General features: G+C 34.9%; 1 protein-coding gene across 4 annotated transcripts in view; it reads left to right on the top strand.

The window, feature by feature from the left end:
* Positions 1-22,374, top strand: part of LOC126918375 (lachesin-like) — a 227,293-nt gene that overhangs the window by 130,485 nt on the left and 74,434 nt on the right. For 3 of the 4 annotated variants that reach the window (XR_007711314.1, XM_050726228.1, XM_050726229.1), the window contains 4 exons: positions 3,840-4,000; positions 17,877-18,062; positions 18,659-18,854; positions 21,459-21,587. Coding sequence is in view for 3 of the 4 variants with exons in the window: in XM_050726228.1 (XP_050582185.1) it covers positions 3,840-4,000; positions 17,877-18,062; positions 18,659-18,854; positions 21,459-21,587 (672 nt within the window). In the remaining variant the exon portion in view is untranslated. The remainder of the gene's footprint in view (positions 1-3,839; positions 4,001-17,876; positions 18,063-18,658; positions 18,855-21,458; positions 21,588-22,374) is intronic. The other variant, XM_050726230.1, reaches the window with a different exon arrangement.

Below are 22,374 nucleotides of genomic sequence, written 5' to 3'. Positions count from 1 at the left end.
AAAAAAAATAATTCGTCGCTTTCTGCTTGGAATTCCATTTGCTAGCTTTGCTCACTTTGTGCGTTCACAGTTTACAATACATGTACGTTATGCGATAGCATAGATAAGATTTTTGCAGTTTATTTAAAACAAGCATTGTTTCTCTTTATCGTGCGTGCACGTGTAACCGAATTTTAGTCAGCGAACAAATATTGGAAATGATTTTTGAGGTTGAAAGAGTTTTTAATGGTTGCGTACTTCCATACAAACTGTCATAAACTGCTGACCTGCATTCACGTAAATGACATTTGATATTTCAAAAAATCTTTCCCATTTATTTTTCTCTTATCTTCCGGCCAATTAAAAAATATGTGTCACCAAAAAGTGTCATGAAAAGCCTATCCCAATAGGATCCACAAATTCTTCCTAATGAGTGAAAAATAATAATCTATAATTGAATGTAAATGTTTAAAAGTATGTATTCGGCGTTCAATTTAATGCAGGAATATACATTTTCAGATAGATTTCAAACTTTACTAATATCATATCATCTCTCACAATATAGTCTCATAACCGTACTAATAAAATTGTAAAATATTTCATACGACACGTTAATATGAATATAAAAGTTTTCTATAGTATGTGTTCAAATACTTTCATGAACCAGTATACTTTCGTATTTGTGGAAAATCCGAGCGACAAAAAGTCATTCCTAACTATCGAAACCATCGTCATGACGGTTTTCTATTCCTTGTTAGAAGGTATCGCGGCGAACCACTCGTCGCGAGGTAAATTCCCGCACGTATGCGTTTTTCTTGAAAATGGCAAAAAAGTTTATATGGTGAATCAGTTTCTTCCCGAAGCGACGCCGGCGTTTTATTGAGCGCACCTTTATTTCGCGATGGCTCACCGGTGATATATGTTCGATTGCATAACTGTCGTTCCAGCTGCGTTAGAGATACCGCTGAAGCTTCCCTCTAATTTTTCATTGTAATACGATTTACGGGAACTTCTCAATGCGCTTCTCTACAGGGTTTTCCACATAACTGGGACAACCTATATCTTTAAGATGGTTAGAAATTGAAACAATATCGTAAGACACGATAAAATGGCATAGAACCAACACAATTTGGTGTATTCGTGATACATCATTTCTTTTGCTTATGCTTTGATACTGTTAACTTGAAAATTGTTATAATTTTATATTTTCCGCGATATTTTAATGCTTTGTCAGATATCATGGGATATCTAAAGGAAAAAGAGGTGTTGAAGAAATTGATATAAATTCTAATTAAAAGATTTGGCAGTATTCGGTATTTCGTTTCGCGATTTACCGGTTCATTTTCGTACAAAATTCGTTTACATGAAATACAGTTAATTCGATTCTGCATTTTATATAAAACGTAATATCTTATCGTGCGCGACATAAAATAGTCAATTTCACGAGATTTCCACATGAATATGCGCATATATTTATTTCATAATCGAAAGAAATACTTTGTGGATAACGAATCAAAGAGTTTGACGCCAGCACCTGGCAAATTCAAGATAACAGTATAGAAAGATGAACGTATATTTGAAATTATTTTAGATTTGCAATATATGTCGTAGCGTGTCTATATATTATTATTAGTCTATAAATTATTATCCTATATATAACTATTCTATATATAATTATTAGTCTATATATTGAAACTATATATTTCGGATCAGTAATTTTAAAAAGCAGTTGTTAAACAAACGAATGGAAGGTAAATGATTTGTTATTTGAAATGTTTGTACTTTCACCGATGAAATTATATATAATTGATATGACCAAATATATATAATACAATTAATATATATATAATTATATTTTTATATTTATATTTATTTATATAATAATATATACATATATTCATTGAAAAATGTTGTAATTTAATTTCACATGAAAATATGCATTCATTTAAATTTCCATTACAATTTTCTTCTGTTATCGTCGATCACCTCCATTTACTAACTTTTCATCGAATAACAATATCAATATCAAATAATAACGTGATAATCAAATGTTACGATATGAGTAACATCTGCTACAAAAAAAAACGTATATAAACTTTTAGAAATTGTCTATGTAATACATTTCTTATTTTTCAATTTCTATATTTTTCAAAAACATAATTTCAAATATTTTTAAATGTGTTTACGATTTAAGATATGTTCATGAATATATATCATGTATAATTTCCTTTGTTCTTCGTCTGTTTTAAAAAGCATCTCTCTTTATCGAAAAATTTTCGCGAAAATATTTCTTACTTTTACCTATCCCCTTCTCTAGAAATTTTGAAGGAATATAATACCCTAATCATACCGAGATTTTAATAATGTATTATTCATACCCGTATAGGGAAAGAAAGAAAAGCGAAGAATAAAGATTAATCTATAACCCTAAACATTAGTTATGCGAACGATTATCTCCCTTCTCTACGAGTTGGAGTAATATTATCTCTAGCACTTTTTATACACTGAACGTTTTCTCCTGTGAATTTACCTTTTAATCCCTTACATCCTTTAAATTTTCAGTTCCTCGTTTCTCGTAACCCGAAGTAATAGTTCGTGAATTTCAATTACACATGCTACGCATACTTACGAGTTTGAACGGTTTTGGAAGGTTCTACGATTACGAGAAATTGCTAGTAATTGATCGAAAGGTAATTTTTCCATTTGTATCGAGTATTATAAATTATAAGGACATTTTTGCTTTAGTAACATGATCCATGCACCTGTAACATATCGCGTATCAACATATTTCTTAGTTACGAACGTAACACCTTGTTCTGTGAAAAATTCGCGCTGAAATCATTGCCAAATCGGGGCTATTTGCTTAAAAAAAGGCATTTCCTTAGAGATAGTAGAATTCTCTTTAAAAGAAGAAGATAAAATGAAAATCTCGAGGAGCAGAATTTTCCGCGCTGCTTCATACCAGCGAAGATAAAGCATCCAAAGTGTGCGCCAGTAAAACTTTTCGACGTTGCTTGCTTCGCAGATAACATTCCCTTAAGAAACCTGATGTCTCTAGAAATTAGACTCTTCTTCAAGCCTCGGTTTATGTTCACCATCATTTTTTTTTCTATCATTAATTATTATCTAATCATTTTAATTTGTAAGAATATGCTACCGCTCCTGTCCCTTTACGGAAAATTTTTCTTATTTATAATAAACGAAGAAAAATAGAAAATAATTTAATATGTAGTTTGCGAAACTATACATTTCTGGAAATTAACATAACATTGTGAAATAGTTTTAAAACACATATGGACAAACGTATGTACACATGGTAATATTCAATCGAGCGGTGATATCGACACAGAATCAATTTAAGACATTAATCCCGAGTATGGATATATGCGCTCCGACTTGAAAACAAACTTTTTTTAATAATTCGAACAAAAGGTCAATCCGTTTCACAATGTACAACTTGCGCGTTTTACATATTGGTATTTTATTTTATCCATACATGTTATTTTGGAAACTTTCGACATATATCAGGGCTTCACTACTCTTTTTTCACACATTTTTTGACATATTTCTCTTTTCACTGCATTTTATGCTTTGATATCGTTAACATCGACGAAATTTTTGTCGCTGAATATTAAAAATAATTTCCATACATTTCCCTGTCGTTATATTGTGAAATTTGAATATGGAGTAAACTATAAGTAATAACAATGAAATAGGTATAAACAATGATCTAAGTCTAAATGAATACAGCTTAGTAAATGTTTATATCTGTCATCTGACTGATAACAAAAGATAAGTGTGCACGCATTAAAAAAAATGACCAATTATTTATGAAAAAAATGGCTGATTGATTGTTACAGTGACGGGGCTCGAGCCAGACTTCACATACCCGTTGGAGAACTTAACGATCTCGCAGGGTCGAGACGCAACCTTCACCTGCGTGGTGAGCAACCTCGGTGGATACCGGGTGAGTCCTTCCTCCTCCGCGAGCGGAGATCACTCTGGCGGCGCCAAGGCCCGGGTAACTATTTTACCATTAACCTGTGTCCGCCTGTAATGGACTACCTTATCTACTACTACTACTACTACTACTACTACTACTACTACCTACTACTACTACTACTACCATCACTACTACTATTACTACTGCACTACTTATATGCGCGTGTGCCTGCACCTCACAGCACTGCATTTAACTGCACCACTGCCAGCTATGAAAAAGAAAACCACCGCAGCAGCCGCCACCATCACTAAAGCATCTCTCTCTGTACGACATCCATTTTCACCCATCAGCCGATATAGAACCGCTGCACATGAACTGAAACGTGCCAGCCCGCGTGACTTAAACTTTTCGAGCATACTTTTTTCTTCTTCCGCGGCATTCCTTCCTTCCTCCCTCGTTCTCATTCCTTACGGCTTCTTTACGCCGGACCTTGTCGACCGGAAGGTGGTTCCTCTTGGTAACGAGACACGCGAGAAAAAAGTAAACACACGAAAAGAGTAGAAAGAAACGAAACGGAACGAAAAGAAAGAAGATAGACGTGAAAAGAACCCGCGATTACAGGACGATAGGAAGAAAGAACAAGAGAAAGAATAGCTTGCAGAATAGCAGACGATAGCTTGCGAAAAATTCGTGCATATTGTCTCTCTTTCACTGTGTACCTATACACGATGACAACTGTGACACCAGACTGTTTCAGGCGTAGTTAGAGCGTTCGGCCCGTTTCCTTCGACTGTGTTTCCTCACTTTACGTTTTACAGAGTGTTTCATATGCGATAAATATACCGCTGATTACAGATATTATAATATTATATTATATTATAAGTACATTTCATACTATAGTAGAGTTTACGGATATAGGTTTATATGATAGATAAAGTTTATAGAAGTTGCACGGTCGAGAGTCATTTTTTGAGCAATTGGCAGGACATCATCTCCTGCCTTCTAACAGCTTTTCTCAGGTGCTTCAGGGCTAATTCTTAGAGATGTTTATTTTTTGATATATATATCTAACGAAATAGTCAGTCAATACGATATGTATGTTCCTTGATATTTCTAAGCATTTCATGTCTATTAATTCCGGTTTCCTTTTCATTTTACGTTTATTTCTAAATTTTTAAATCCTTCGCTCCATTATTTTGAAACACTCTGTGTAGATCCTCGTGTTATTTCACATTTGTTTCACTCATGAATAATCATGAACAATCGATGTGAACTGGCCTTCTAATCGCTGCTACGTATCGATACCAAGGTAGCATGTGCTTATTCTTAGACTCTTTCATAGACAGATCCATTTTTTAGTACTTGCATTAATATAAATTTATTTTTTGAAATTAACACTCGAAGCAATATTTAGATATTTGAAAAATGGCACTGCCGTTCGAACAGTCTAAGGCATCTGAAAAATAGCAGTAGCTTGGAAAGTAGATTATGCGGAATCGAAACTATAGCTATTGATAAATTAGATGAAGAATAAGCAAAAAATTAATAATTGTAAAGTCAAACTGCCAATCTAATTCTTTTTCGAGCTCACGATAACAAAAAGATACGACGAATGCATCATAGCAAAGTAAAATCTATAAAGTAATTGAAGGACTGAGTCTGTAAATATTTTAGGAAAGAAATATAAAAGATATAGAGCAAGAGACAGACATTGATGACAAGACATAGATCTGCATTTAGATCAAATGTTGTTAACATAACAAAAATAACAAATATTTGGTACGAATATGAACATTAGTTAGCGATGTAGAGAACTCAAATATTTATGCAGTTGAATAAATAAAACAAAAATATTATTTCCAATAATTGCAATACTATTTATGATAAATGAATAAATTACTAATAGAAGTTATTTAATATATCAAATTTTTATTTAATTGGTAAAGCTGTACAGAAAGCTAATAACATTGATGTTCTCCCGGCTGCTGCAATCTACCTATTTCCGTCGGAAAAAACAATACTCTGGAGAAATCAAAACAATGTACCTTCCATACGATATATATATATATATATATATATGCACATTCGTGTTTGTTGAAAGTCAAATAATTGTATTCGTGTTTCAGCCAGTCTTTTTCTTCCATACTTTCGATAATATCATTCAGGTGATATATTTTATTAGATATCTTCCATTTCAATAACTAAATACATACTTGAAATATATTTTGCACAAATGTGTAACGAACGAAATTGATTATCGACGAAACAAACAGCCATTAATTTATTATTTTCTGCAGCAGAGAAAGCATTCCAAGTGTTCGGAATTAGTTACATTTTTCGCCAATAAATAATGTTTCGTATACTTGTCGTTTACGATGAAAAATATATTTGATCGCGTTAAAGAATAAATGTCAGGTTAAAAACTTTTGCAGTTAATAACAACATCCAAATTAATAACCAGATGACAGTTAATATCCGAGTTAGAGCTTCTTATAAATCGATATATTCTCTTGATTATCTTGCACAAACAAAAGCGGTAATTTCACAAGTAAAATTCGTGGAAATATATTTGACAGTTTTACGATTCCACTTGTTGAACGAATTTCTTACTGTACGGAGGAGTCGGCGAAGAGAATATTTCTTTTCGAAGAGATTTTCGTCGAAAGTTGCCCTGTAGACTTTAATTAAGCCTTGAAACCTTAAACTTTATAACTCGGGAAATGAATGATTCTTTTTGCCAACGGGGTTTGCGATCCACCTTCTTCCTCACGCTGTTTCCAAGCTGCACTCGTTTGCACCTTTCCAAATGGAAAAGGTATTCCTAAAAGAATTTTCTGAAGTTAAAAGTGTTCTCTACCTCCTCTTAATTTTTTCTTATTACTTACTATCATAACGAAGGTGACGAATGGAATGATTCTAAAAATGATATAAAAATTCCTTCCTCTTTAAATAATTATAAATCATATTCATTCTTATTTTCATCAATTCGAAAATAGTTTGAACGAAGTCTCGAAGTATCCGAAACGAGAATGAAATTGATACGTGGAGAAAAGCGAGACAAAGAAATGTGTTTCGGAAACGCATGCATAATTTCAATTATCGCTTGTTCCACGAAAGAAAATCATCATTCTTTCTCGAGCGCAGCGAGACGCGGCCAAAGGCGCGAACCCGCCTAACTTGCTGCTATTTGACTTGCTGATTCGTATACGACAAATTATCATTTTCATTTTCATCCTCATGATCAAGAGTCCCGGTTAAAGTCTTGCGCCAAATGTATGCGCATATATACGGCCGTAAACACGCCGAGTATCTTTGCCCCTTTGCGAATACGCTGAATGACAAATCACTCTGGCCTAACCGTCTGATATCTTTCGACTTACGCATGGAAAGGTGTTAAACAAATAAGAAATGAAATCAGAAAATTTTAACTCTTCAAATTTTATTTTTCATTCGTTTATCGGGGTTTCTATCGAGATATTTCATATATCACGAAATTCCTCGAATTTTTTTTCGATACCATACAAACAAAATTTCGATCTATTCTTTTTTTTTTTTTTTAAAGTTCGTTTAAATCACTTTACTAATAGAAAAAGAAATTGCGAACGACAGGTAAATATAGAAGGTTTGATATAGCAGTGGAAATTTTAAACACAGTGTTTCCTTTGAACGAAAATGCTCTCGAGAAATTTTCAAGCTACCTCACATCAGATTTCTCACGAGCTGATATTTTTCGCGTTTCCAGCTCGAATATTCCTTCACGCAACTCTCTGAAAGCCTCGGTGAATATTCTTCCGTAGTGGTTGTTCGTGGTGGCGTGTATCCACCAAGACGAGCAACTTAAACAAGCGTACTCGAAAAGCTTAATCTTCATTCACGCGCCGATGAATAGCCGGCAATAAATGTATACTATAGTGCGATATACCAGTTAGAAATACAAATTTTACCATGATGATTTTCGCTTTTCCGCACGGACTGCTGATATCATCAGTTTTCATCGTATTGCGATCGAGAAATATTTTATGTTTAAGCTTGCGTAGCAAAAACTTTAATATGAAATGAGAAATAATCGCTGCGGGTAATTCAAAGATAAATTAGCCAAGAGAATCTGGAATCTTATCTTGGAAATTCATTTGAGGGAACATCATCCTTTGTGTATTCAAGAAAATTAATTTTGATATTCTACTGCAATGATAAATGGCTTCTTGGCTTTTTAGATTTAAGCTTCGACGCTTAAACGCCATAATTGGAACTTCCAGAACGAAACATTGGCGATGCCCAGACATACCGGAACGTGACAACTAGTTACAACTTCCAACAGATCTTTCGTGAGATTGCTCGTGATAATTATTGTATGCTCGCAAATTTCCTTCAAGGAGTTAATTGAAAGTATTTTTACATAACAAATCCTTTTTCAAGATCGTGAATCTTCTAGAACATTTCAGCATTATCAAATTTCTGAAAAATTTTACCAAATTTTATTACAATTGTCGTAATAAAGCTTTCTTACTATAGTCTAAATTTTATTTAAAAAAATTTAATATTCTATATTTATAATTATTACATGGCCATCGTTTAATCACTGCAGTAACTATACTTTTATTATCACAGCCGATTAAATTATAGTACTCATATATATATCGAGAGCACCATAAGTGAACGGAAAAAATACATGATAAGTTTTAATATCTTTCGAACAAAAATTTATTCGTCCCGTTATTGGACCTAGTACTTTCCAATACAAAAAAAAAAAAAGGTATTCTACAAACACGAGATTAGGTTTCACGGTTGGCCGCTGATTCATCACGGAGAAAAATTTTATATGATCTATATATAAACGCACAGACGTATGTCGCACAAAACGTTTCTCCACAATTGCACAACACACTTGAAACTGTTTGTTCGTGGGATGAAATATGATGCAAGCTGCATTGGACGACAGTTGAGTGCACAATGTTTAAGATGTGTTATGCGTCGTAAGTAATAGCGGGGTCTCGACGATCGAGTCGAGTGTTGAATATCAGATTGTTCTTAGCGTATCTATGAATTCTCACTTATAAAAGGCATGCCTTGATGCATGATTATATGATAACAGAAGGTGATGACAGAGGTTGCATGAGCATGTTTTTCAATAAGCATTAATTTAGATTAAATAAGATTAATAAAAGAGGCGGGTTAATCGTTGGTAGAAGATAGAAAGTAAAAGAGGCTCTAAATATCAGGTGTATATTAGAGAACACGTGATGTCAGATTTTATAGAATGAATGTAGAGAAATAAGAAATAGTAAATGAATTAATAAGAAATAGTAAAGTGAACTAATAAATTAAGCTGACGAGAAAACCAAGCGTTTAAAAATTCATTTGACCCCTTCGTTTCCACTATAATTGACGTTTTTAAAATTATCGAACGAAATATTCATTCCTATTTTGAATTCTTCCTACATTGGATAAAATATCATTAGAAAATAATAGATAATGCTCCAGGTAAAAAAATGACAGACAAACGTTTACAGTTGCTAAATAACTTTGGAATGAAAGGGTTGAATGATGTATATAAAATATATAACAAACGTAAGATTTTTTTGTCAAATATTTGGATTACAATAGCAAGCAGAGAATAAATTAAGATAATGTTGGTAGGATTTATCATCGAGTTAAAGAGTCCACGAAAATAGAAAATGAAAAATGAAAGACTATTTAATTACGAGCAAACTTTAAAGTACCAATTTCTCGAAATTAAACGAAACGAAATAGTGCCATAAAAATTACAATTCTATTATTCTTTTTAAGGATCGAACAAAATTAATTATCGCTTCAGTTATTCGCTAACTGTCGGAAACACGCCGTAGCGTTAATTATTGATAGATTTAGCTAATTTAACGGGTTCTCTTCGATCGTCGAATTATTATTAAGGTCGAATCGCCAGAAATATCAGATTGAATTTATCGTCCTCAAACGATTTTTAACAGCTCCACGGTGAATTATTAAGCAAAACACCGGCTCGTTTTGAATGAAAATCACGAGACATCGGAAGCTGATCCGTCAAAACGCATAAAGCTTCGCATTCAACAAAAGCCTGTCGTATGCAGTATAACAGAACCTCAAGATAAAATTCGAAATTCACTGTGACAATTCTGAAATAGCTCCACTCCGTTGTTTATAATCTATTATTACCATATCCATTGCTCCTCTTACACGCGGTCTTTAAAGAGATTTATGAGCGAGCGTCGCACATTTGCCATTCTCTTTCTCATCGCAAAAGAATTATTTACTATTATTATCAAAAGAAAAAGAAGGATTCCGCCCAAGGAAAATTATTGAACAAGTAATCGCAAACCTAGGAAATAACCGTTTTCATTGTAAAAGAAAAAAAGGACGAAACACTTTTATGGGCACGGAAAAATCGTATTGCGTTTCGCGCGTTAAAACAATTACTCGTTCATCGTGGTTGTAACACACATGGCTAGCCATAAAACGTAGTTCGTCTTAAACGCGCTTAAGTGTATGCGTCACAATATGTCGCAATGTTTAGGAGAAAGTACGATTTTGTAAAGAATAGCTGTAACACCAAGTCTGGAGAATATAAATACTTTTATTCCTACGAAATTAAAATTCTACAAAATGAAGAACTTCCAAGTCAAAAGATTAAAGAGTCTTGTGACAGACGCTCGACGAAGGAATTTCTAATAAGATAGACGCCTTCTCTAGTGGAATTATCAGGGTTTGTATGGAATTGGTGGAGACTCTATAGCCAAGTCCCGAAGAAACTCTTTCGTCCGTTTTTGATACGTTTAAATATCAAAGCTTTGTAAATATAATTTGTAATTGTTTTTAAAATGCTTGAAAAGTGATTCCCTCGACAGAGTAATTTTATTAATTTTCTCACTATCAGGATACACTGTATAGATTATGTGCTTCGCTTCACAAAATTGCATTTTTCTGTTAACAAAAATTATGACTTCAGTCGAAAATCTTTGAATATTGTCGGTGAATAGTAATTTGTAAAAAATGTTAAGCCAGAATAGAAGAAAATCATTGGTTCGTCCCTTTTTCATTTTCAAATAAAACGTTGAATCGAGAAAATTCCCTATAGCGATCAATACTCACGGATCACCGTATCTGAAATATATGTTACGCGTTTGTCGAAACGAATAAAATGGTGGCAAGATAAAACCGTGATTTAAACGAATACTTATATCAAAGGCATCGATACAAGTTGTACAGGAGATCGTCGGAATCCGGGAACATTAAACAGTTAATCGAAAGTTGAAAAATGAGGTAAATCCAAGGGAAGAAATGTACGGATTCGTAAATATGCTCCGCCAAATTTTATCTTGTTTAGCGCACGATACTAATTACGTCAAAGTCAGGAAGATTAAGTTAAGCCTTTGCCTCGGACGAATGTACATGTATCAAAAGCAGACGGTTACAAAATTCATATCTCCCTGGTACACGCCGCGAAGTAATCTATTTAATTAACAACATAACATGTGAACTACATGAAGTATCCGATGAATTTTGTAGCCGATGATTCAAATAATACACGCCGAAACTGATCGTCCATAAAGAAATAGATCTCCTAAAGTTGGAAACGCTAAATGCACTTATGTATTTCCTATAATAAATATTTTTACATTTACGAAAAATGATGTGAACTTGAAAAGCCATAGAGAAGTTATTAAAATTTATAGGAATTGTTATCTCGTTTGAAAGTTTAACTTATAAAAATCCTACACGTCCGATAAAACGTTTTCTACGAGCAGTGAAAATTATTCAAAAATGATTTTTGTTCCAAAGAAGTATCTAGATTTCTCAAATAATTTTTATATTGCTTTCTGTAACCTACGTTCGATATTGATATTGTATTTAGCCTATACAGTAAAAGTATGCTACCAACATTTCAAAGGATTATTACCTAAACAAACAGAATAAGAGAGGAATAAAAGCAATCCAGGTCATATTTTAGAAGTATTATTTCCTATCGACGGTGGTCGTCACGTACCTTTCTCTATTTTATCTTCGATCTCTCATTGGTCTGGCGTACATAAATTTCGTTATAAAGGCGAAGAAAAAAATCGAATCTGTCGTTTATTGACGGTTTCTTGCAATATCGTGTTATGCCTATTAATTATGAAAAAATTGCATAAAAACAGCTGTAATTCAAAGAAACGATAGTTCCGTCGATTCTCAATATTGAATTTGTCGAATGAAAAACGCATAAAAGCAGTCGTTATAATTTACTACGGTGACGAACTAGATATTTTATTTCTAGATTACGTAGATCCCATTTATTTCTAAATTACATGGAAAAATAAAATGGATTGATCAAAGTGATAAATTGAAATATCCCATTGACAATATTTTAGTATACTAAGTTAATTATACTAAGTTAAATATATTAAGTTATTCTAAAGTTAAGAATATTTATTTCTAAATTACATGGAAAAATAAAATGGATTGATCAAAGTGATAAATTGAAATATCCCATTGACAATATTTTAGTCCCCGAGTGACTAAGTTATTCTAAAGATAAGAATAGAAAAGGACATCTACACGTCAATTCCACTTACAAACAGTTGGCGCGACGAATCGACTGACTGTATTTCTGTAACAAGTTTACTAGAAACAGATACTATAGAATATTCTGTATATCATCCATACACACAAAGAAATGAAAGGGAAAAAACTTTGATAAAAGTACGAACCAAAGAAACGTCAACTATGAAGCAACGTTATTACAATGTTCTCGAGAAAAGCATAAACATCAGCGCTAATTACCACGGGCTTCACGAAGAAGAATATTAGGAATTAAACATCTCGAAAGAACCAATCCTTGTAAAATTCTATAAAGACAAAACTTAAGCTTTATAAAGCTATCTTTTGAAGACAGACTTTTACTTTACACGATATAAGTAGCTCGCATGGCTTAGCGTTGCCGAATCGTGCAATGTCAAAGAACCAACAAAGTAATCTCGAAACGAGCAACCTAATATTCATTTCGCATAGTATAGACACGATACCATAGTAGAAGGATGACATTTTTATAAAAAAAACTTTCGTGGCTAATCGCTGCAAAGCTACGAGACCTTTCGATGGGAAGGAGAAATAAATAGAAGAAATAAATCCGAAAACAAGTAAAATAAAATAGCCAACAGGCCGAAGGAAGGTGAATCGTTAACCAAGCGACGGGATTCAACAAACCGTGCAACCCTTCTGCCGCTGAAAACAGCCGATGATGACGAAGAAAACTGACGGTCACGTGTAGCCGTAGACGCGTAAGCTGCAATATCATACGGGTCGCTTGATACAATCGGTTAATCGCGCGATGCTGCGTGTGTAAAACCGTCACAGTAATCTGCTGCGAACCGAGCACTCTGCAATAATAAATACTAACATTTAAAGTTGTTTCCAGTTGCAAAAAGCAGAGGCCGAGGAACAAAAGCTAGTGAGGGAATAATGCTTTCTGAAATCTCGAGCGTAAAGCCGGCCGGCAGCGGCAACCAAATAGAACCGGTGGCCGTTTGAATATAACGAAGCGCGAGCAGAGAGACTAAATGCAAGCAGAAGAAACGGAAACGGATGAAGGAGAATAGGAAGACGATGAAATAACATTAGACAGCGTGAGAGGAGGCGTGACGAGAAAGAGGGATGGGTGACCAACAGGAAGCAGCAGCAGGATACGAAGAAAGGGATCGGGCCCTGCGAAACTTTTAATTAGCAAGCTTATCCATTTATCTGCATGCCGTTGAAAGGAACAGCCGTAGCTCGCTACCGAAAACAGAAGTCGAGAAAATAAAAGAATAGTCGGTGAACAGGAGAAAATGCAGTCGTACGAATAGAGAAAAGGGGATAAGGTAGGGAAGAAAACGAGAAGAAGGATGAAAAAGAAGACGAAAGAGAGAAGTTAGGTGGTCGTGGAAGGAGGGCATGAGCGAGAAGATGGCGGGAAATAAACGAGGTGTGGTAGACTGGACCGACGAGGCTCCTGATCCCACAATGCGCCACAATAGAGCGCCGACGATGGTTTTGCATATGAAAGAGGCCGAGAATGGAGACCACGGTAGATAGGTGCACATAGTGTGATATTATATCTGACTAGGGTTCCACGTCCTTCCCCCTTCTCTATTTCGCTCTCTTTCGCTTTTCGTCTGCCCCATCGTCGTCTATCCACGCTCCCATCCTCTTATCCTACCTATTCTTCTCTCTCGCTTCCTATCTTCCTCTCCGTGTACACGCTTCCTATCCTTTTTCTTCTGGTTTTCTTCTTCACTTTTTCTTTTGCTTCGAGTTCCTTTAGTAGTCCTTATTTTTCACCCTCGACAAAGGTACGAGGCCGCCAGACCGATCGCCAGTTGAAAATGCGTAGGGAAAACTGCATTAGGCGAAAGGCGTCTTTCGCTTAAGATAAACTCGTTTCCATAGAGCTCAGCCCTTTAAAGTTGTGGACTGCTCATTGTGCTGCAAATTTGCGACTGCTCGCGAGACACCGTTGCTAGATCATTCTTTTCCTCTTCCACATCATTCTTTTTCCTTTCTCCATCGTTATTACTCTCCCCCTCCCCCTCTCTCCTATATGTGCAAGCTCCTTCAAGTTTGTTTTCTCTCATGTTTTCTACTTTCTTGTTCTCAAAGACGCAACAGCACCGGAAAGAGCTAATTTTGCTGCGGCACTTAACGTTTCCGGTCACGTCTACTTCACCATGACTTTTAACTAATTTCGTAGCTCTAAAACGGTACGATATTTCAAAATGACAAAGCGTCTCCAAAAATACTAAAAAGTCTTAAGAATAAACAATTTTAACGTTTCACGCGGCTTCTTAAATCCAATAATTCTCAACCCTTCCTCGGGGGTGGATTTCGCGGCCAAACAGCGAAGAGTTTTCCGAACGCGAAAGGGGTTTCCCTTCTTTCGTGTATACGATCCCCTGAGCGAAGATCGTGCCGCGACTTTCGACTTTCCCTGAATATTTAGACTAGCCAGCTCGTTGAAAGATCGAAAGAAAGAGGTGGAGCCTCGGAACAGACAAGCGTTCCGCGTTTCGACGCAATTTCCTTAGGCGTGTACGCGGAGCTTAAATTTATGAAAGGGCTGTGGAGCTGTTTAAATAAAACAGTAACGTAGGCAATGAGAAACCGTTAATTACAACCAGCGGATGATAAAGGTAGTGCTTTTTATGAAACTATAAAATTACTAAAATGAAATAATATAATACTACGGTTTGATGGTGTGCAATCGTTTTATAAATATTGTATTATTGGGGATCTTTTTAAATGTTAATACCCTAAAGGAAGATATGAATTAAACCAGATATTGCCGCAAACTGAAAAGTGTTAAACAATATCCTATCATACCGAATACCAAATAATAGCCTTAATAATAGCTAGATATCCCAAAACAGATTAATCATCCATCGATGAATCTCGAAAAGAACGACGTAAAAGCAAAAGGTCCATCGCAGAGGACGATAGGACTCCGAGGGGCGGGAAAGTGGCATAAATGTTTCAGAATCGCGCGCATCTGTCGTCCGGGGGACTTTTTCAGTTCCCGAAGAGAGCTCGTTTTTGGAGCTGCTCAGGAAGGCGAAGGGCAAGTAGAAGGAAAGGGAGAAGAGGGTTTACTATCCTCGTATAATGTATTATAAGTGGAGGCACTCACAGGGCCGTCACTACCAAACACTCAAAGCTCTCCACCCCGCTTTCTCTAGCTTCTAGCTACTGGTTGGTCTCTCTCTCTCTCTCTCTCTCTCTTTTCCACTGCCGCTTCCAAACGCGATCCTCCACCTCACCCTCGCAGCTTCTCCGTAAACCTCTCCAGCTGCCTTCTCTGTACACTCCGCTTTCGAGTTATCGATAAGAACCGCAGACCTCTTTTGTTGGTTGATAGATAGCCTATCAAAGCGACGCGAGGTCAAATATTCGACATGCCGCCGGTTCAATTTCGTGCCAATAATATCTATGCGAAATAAGAAAACTTCCCGCCAAAACTTCGCGTACATCTATAGGAGACCGAGCTGCATTCGGAAGGAAAATGTTGACGTTGGAAAATGAACTTCGTCTACTGTATCTCGGATTGTTGCCTCCACGGTATAGCTTAGTAAAATTGGATAATATTTTTCGCATTGCGGTGAAATATCTGGGTTTTGAGGGTCGATAAAGTGTTTAAACAAAGAGCACTTCTACGCATATTGGTTAATTAAGTTTGAAATATTTCTTTTTAATTGTAATGATGGCACTAATCAATATTAAAATTAAATATCTATTGAGAAGATTACTCTGTTGTATAAAGATATAAAATCTGACAATCATCAAGAACAATTGAAGAAAGTTTATCTGAGAAAAAATCGATTGAATTTAAGTTTAAGCGTATGATGTGAAATGCCTCGTTGATATTGTAGGTGTCTCGTAGTTTAGTCGTCGTAGGATTTCTCAATGTAAAAAATTATAGTTTATATATATATATATATAATCTAATATCATTAATATATGCAGATATAATACGTTTTTAAAATAAGATAAAAAGTATTCTACACAATGAGACGTTAAGAATTAACGATCTCAGAAATTGAAATTGAGAAAACACGATATAGGAAGTTTCTTTAGGTACTTTGAACAGGGAAATAGATATAATAAATTCAGAAAAAAATTAATTATCGTATAAAGGAAGAAAATCAAAATATTAGAAGTCTGATATTTAATAAATAAGTTTTGCAGGAAAATATTAAGAGATTAAAATACATATCTTCGATACATATCTTGCAGAAGAATCTAAAAAAGAATCTATGTTAATATTAATGTCAGTATTCTGAGAAAACAACGTATTCTGTACTAAACAGTATATTCCTTATAAATAAATCTTTGTTAAGTTCTTCTGCAAGCATATGTATTGCAAAAAGAATCAATTCGTCGTTTTATTATTACGAAGCTGATTAAACCTTTATAGCGTTATAAAATCCATGCGGAAATGGAGCATGCTTAAATGCTAGAGAGAAACTTTAATTACTCTTTGACAGGATTGTGAATTCCTTTGATCTTGCCAATTTAAAAGAATTTCTATAAAATAACGCGTTGTAAAAACATTCGTACAATCGATAGTTAAATCAAGTGCGAAATTTAATTTATAGGTACTTGTGTAAACGGGAAAGGTAAAATAGTGGAACGAATATTATTTTCACTATTCTAAAATGCAAGATAAATCATATAATTGGAACGAGTCGTATTTTCTGTTTAAGGATAGAAAAACCAGAGGGAAAGACAAACTACGGTATAATGAAGTTTATCTTTCTATAACGCATCTTCTCCTATCATATTTCTCACGAGCGTAACGTTACGTAATTATATTTTTCCTGCATAAGTTTGTTCAATAGTTTGAAATTTTTAATGCTCTTGAAACGTGATAAAACTAGTTGAAAATAACGACGATGAAAATGCGCATTTTTCATTTTAGAGCAAGCATTTTCCAGTTCGACTATTCGTTCGGCTTTCTTTTTTCAATTTTTTTATATGAAATTAATCCAAAACGTAACGTAATGGCTTAAAGACTACTTTTATAAAAATGTCAACTATTACATAAAAACTATACCAAATCATAGAATATAACGTTATTAAAAGGGATATTAAAGGATGGTCTTAAGTAACAATGTATTTATAATCGTTAGTTTCGTCCTTATGAACTTTTCATTCACAAAAAGGAATTTTAACGACGAGCAATCACTTTCATCGATTAATTATGGATAAACTCGAATTTAAGCATGCTTCATTTCCATGGCAAAAGGTATGAAACGAGTCGAGATCGTTTCGAAAACGAGTTCTACACGGAATTATCTAGCAATTAAGGTATTAAAACATCGAGTATGTGCATATTATTACCGATAAGTTTTCGCCAGTGCCGTGCGAGCGGTACCGTGCACATGGACGAAGAAATAGCGCAGTGTGTTAAGAAATGGGTTTGTGAGGCCAGGTGGCGTGGATCAAAGCAGACACCAAGGCAGTCCTGGCGATTCACGAACACGTGATCACGAACAACGCGCGTTTATCAGTAACACACAGTGACTACAACACGTGGACGTTGAATATTCGTGGGGTACGCCGAGAAGATCGAGGCATTTACATGTGTCAAGTCAACACGGATCCTATGAAGAGTCAGGTACGAATAAATTATCCTTTGAAATAACAAGTCGTGCAATAAGATGGAAAAAAAAAGAAAGGAAATGAAAAAAATAAAGAAACAGAGAAAAAAGAGGGGCGGAGAAAGAGTGGGAAAGGAAAGGAAAATGGTCGGAGAAGTAGAGAATCTTTTTACCGTAGATCCGGGTCAGATTTTTATTGTACGCATTGCTTTGGTATGGAAGGCATTCATTTCAAAGTGAAATCCGTTCTGTGCTTGGTGAAAGTAGTGTTTTCCGACGGTCTGCGCCCGCATAGACGGAGGTGCCTAAATTCCAACGAATTATGTTCTAAAATTTTCGGAATCTACATGGCAGAAATACGACCGTTTCCTGTCCCAGCTTAATTAAAATTCGCTTAATAATAAAACTTTGCTTAATAATAAAACGTCTTCGGGACCAAAAGTTAAAATACATTATCACGATTCCCTTGGATCGAACTATTAAACGAGAATAATTCGTTGATTTCATTATCAAATCAGAGGATTATCCTTTTTCGGATTATATGATAATATTGTCATATTCTCTTTGCAATAGAGCATAATAATACCGATACCTTGGTGTATTGAATTTACAGAGCGCGTTTCTAGAAGTGGTGATACCGCCGGACATAATATCCGAAGAGACCTCGAACGACTTGATGGTACCTGAGGGCGGATCCGCAAAACTGGTCTGCAAGGCTCGCGGCTATCCAAAACCTGAGATCGTATGGAAGCGAGAAGATGGCGCCGAGATTATTTCCCGTGCCGGATCGTCTGGTGGCAAAACGAAAAGTGAGTATGTTTACAAAACCTACAAACCCGTGATTGCGTCTCCAGTTAAGTTCGGTTTTTATCTTCATTACATCAGTTGGAAATACATCGAGTATTTTTGCACTGGTTGTATTTCTTTAATACGATCATTTTTTTGAAAAAGATAATACTCTTTATAAGTCGTGTTTTTGATTAGCAATTGTGTAACTCGGATTGAACAACTCGAAAATATTATTCTACCTGATATTTCAATTATTTCAGCTCCATTTTCATTATTAAATTTTCTTTCACGGTTCTATATGACAGATATTATATGTAAATATGATAAAATTACTGGATATTCCATGGAAAATACGTATGGGCTTTTGGAATTTTTTTGTGATTTATATTAATAGTAATCTTTTTGTATCCTTCGATTTTATCAATGATTTCGGTATTCATACAAAAATATCAGCAATTTCGAAAATAACGATACCGTATAATTTACATTATAGCCAATTAACGTTGAATAAATGAGGACTTATATGTTAGCTGGATCGACTTTGAGTATGCGAAAAGATTGAGAAATGGCGATGCCAATGACGTGTATATAATATGATAATATATTTTCGATATGAGTAAAGCGGCTCGTATAAAACATCAGATTGAAATCGGAAAACAGGGATAATATCGAAATTGAAGACAATTCGTCAACTTCACCTCGTACATTTCAATTCATAAATCACAAGTTTTTGAAGACCTCCCCTTTTCTGATCGAGGCAACTGTGTCAACTGATATGTGGTACAAGCGAAATTTCAGCAAATTCATGCATCTTGTGACTAGAATTTCAAAAAATAGAAGTTTTTCTGTGTTAAAAATGGAATAAATTACAGCAAAAATCAAACGAACTTTTATAAATTAACTTTGACGAAGTCGACGCATTCAACGTATGATAACATCCAACGAGTTAAAACATCCCAACATACTTTTCTCTTTTTGCGACAAATTTTTTCACATTCGTAATACAGTTTGCATGATAATTTTCGCATATTTTCATACTTTGGTGATTATGAAATCGATTTTAAAGTGCAAGATATACGATAATTCCTCAGGCTACTGAACTTGTGAGCGAAACGAAACTGTCGCCACTCATATTTCAATGTTTTCCTTCTCGTTGCATCGAATCATGCAAATATTCGTCGCCTCGATACTTGTCACAATACCGACTTAAGTAGAATTTTGACAGCCATTGAATTAACCAGTAATTTGATACATTCTCAGCGACGAAATAATTTTCGAATTCGACGTGCGCGCTATAGACGTAAACAAGTCAAGGAAAATAATTCATACTTTAATGTCGTAAGATAATAGAACATATGAATTCTAATCTCATTCATAGTAGATTATTCACTAGACGTGACAAATATGAAACCACGCGTCAATTTGTGAAGAAAAATCCCACGTCGTTTCTTGAAGTTTCTTTTCAAGGAAAACACGCGCATTTTTTCATGTTAGATAGCGAAATATTAGAAATAATTTGAAGAATACAAATTTCAGCAGTATACGAATAAATTCACGTTACTCGCATTATCTTGTGAAGCCCTCCAGTTTTATTTCCATTTCGAATCGCTTCGTCTGTTGAATTCGTAGAATTTCATAGAAGAATTCAAGTATACGTTTTTGAGAAATAGTACCAATTTAAGGGTAAGATCGAGTTTCAGTACAAAAGACTTGTAACGCAAGCATGTCTGTTCGATGAACACGTCTACTTTTACTCCTCTTTTCTTTGATACTTTTCGAGATTATTTTAGCTATTCAAATATAGGGTTCATGGATTCCTTAACAAGAAAATGTTTTGATTCTTAAAAGAATATTTATTATCGGGAATGTAGGAAGAAATAAGAAGATATTTTTTAGAGATAATAATGCATTCTTTTGCATAGAACAATCGAGTATTTTCATTTCGTCGAGAGAAATGCTGATTCGCAAGCGAAGGTGAAACTGCATTTTCACCCTCTGCTGTTCGCTCGCGCTTCGTGAGGAGTTCGAGCAAGTAGTATTGATGTGTTGAATTGAACGGGACGATAGCGGAACCTTAAGCTTCGTATCGTATCTAATCCAATGTGTTTGATTAGTAATAGAGCCAATTCGATTATTTACTCGAACGAATCAACCGTGTAAGTAGCTTTCCATTGACATCGAGATTCAATCGAAGCATTACGCTTTAGATGTCAAAATTCTGTAATTCAAACAGACAATAAGGAAAACAGACAAGTTTGCAAACTATATATTTTTAGTCTTTATCTTTCGCATTGATTCACCAAAAGCAAACTTGCAAATTTATTCGACCGAGAAATCCTTCGAATCAGCGAAAATATTACTTGCACGAGTTCGAATAAACCATTCTTTAAGCAACCAGTCTCCAAATAAATTTCTCACTTTTATTCCTCTAATCGGCAGCACCTTTATAAATTAATTTTCCATAAAATATCACTGTGTTCGTTTAATAAAAAAAGCTCAGACCTACGTAAATAATTCAGATTGGTAAGTTTGCGTTTACGTTTCTCGAGGAATCACCCGTTCGACAAACTTCCCACAAAATTTTTCAGAATCTTTAATTCCGCCCGTCTGACTCTGTATTGCAGTAGCTACTGCTGAAGGGGAAACGCTGACTTTGTCGAAAGTAACCAGAAGCGAGATGGGCACCTACCTGTGCATCGCGAGTAACGGAGTACCACCATCAGTCAGCAAACGAATGATGCTGCACGTACACTGTGAGTACGCCCTAATATCGTTTCACTAGCTATTTTCACCGAAAAGATTTATCTCAGCCACCCTTCGTAATCCAAAGATTATCTTCATAGCCGAGGAATGGATTCTGCTAATTCCCGTCTATCGGGTTCTGGCTTATTTTTAGAGATTCTTACACGTTTCTGAACACGTACCATGCACCATGATTTATCAATGTCCACCACTATCGATCTAATTATCCCCCTGGTGTAATAATAGTCGAGGTCATTTATTTACGACGATTTAATATAAAAAATTTAATATAGGAGATAGGAAAAAGGTTGATGAACAACATCTCGATGAATGGTAGAGATTTTATCGCCAATTTTAACGTGATTGTTTATCCGTTGTTTTGAATGAATCGTGTGGAGCATAATGTGGAGATCTTGTCTGTGATAATTTTTGTTATCTTTTATATAATTGTCGAATAGATTTTATGATAATCTTAATCTAGGAAAAACTCGATAACTCATAAATAAGATTGCCAATCTCTCTTGGTATAATAATTTCTTTATTTAGAGATTCTTTTACCATCTATAATCATTCTATCAATAACCAACCGTTTATCAATGCTTCGAAATATTTAAATAACTCCCTCACGTCTGTTTTCTTCGCTGACTGCACGTGAAGCTGTAAATTGAGTTACATCATCATACGTATAACATATTCAACGTCATGTCACACATATCAAATTTGTAACTTGTTTCCTACCGTGATATTCAAAATAAATATACTTCCAAACTCGTATCATTACATTGTCATAACAAAATT

Source organism: Bombus affinis, chromosome 7, assembly GCF_024516045.1.
Source record: "Bombus affinis isolate iyBomAffi1 chromosome 7, iyBomAffi1.2, whole genome shotgun sequence".
Taxonomy (NCBI): Eukaryota; Metazoa; Arthropoda; class Insecta; order Hymenoptera; family Apidae; genus Bombus; species Bombus affinis.
The sequence above is the reverse complement of the archived record's forward strand: the minus strand, read 5'-3'. Positions and strand labels throughout refer to the sequence as shown.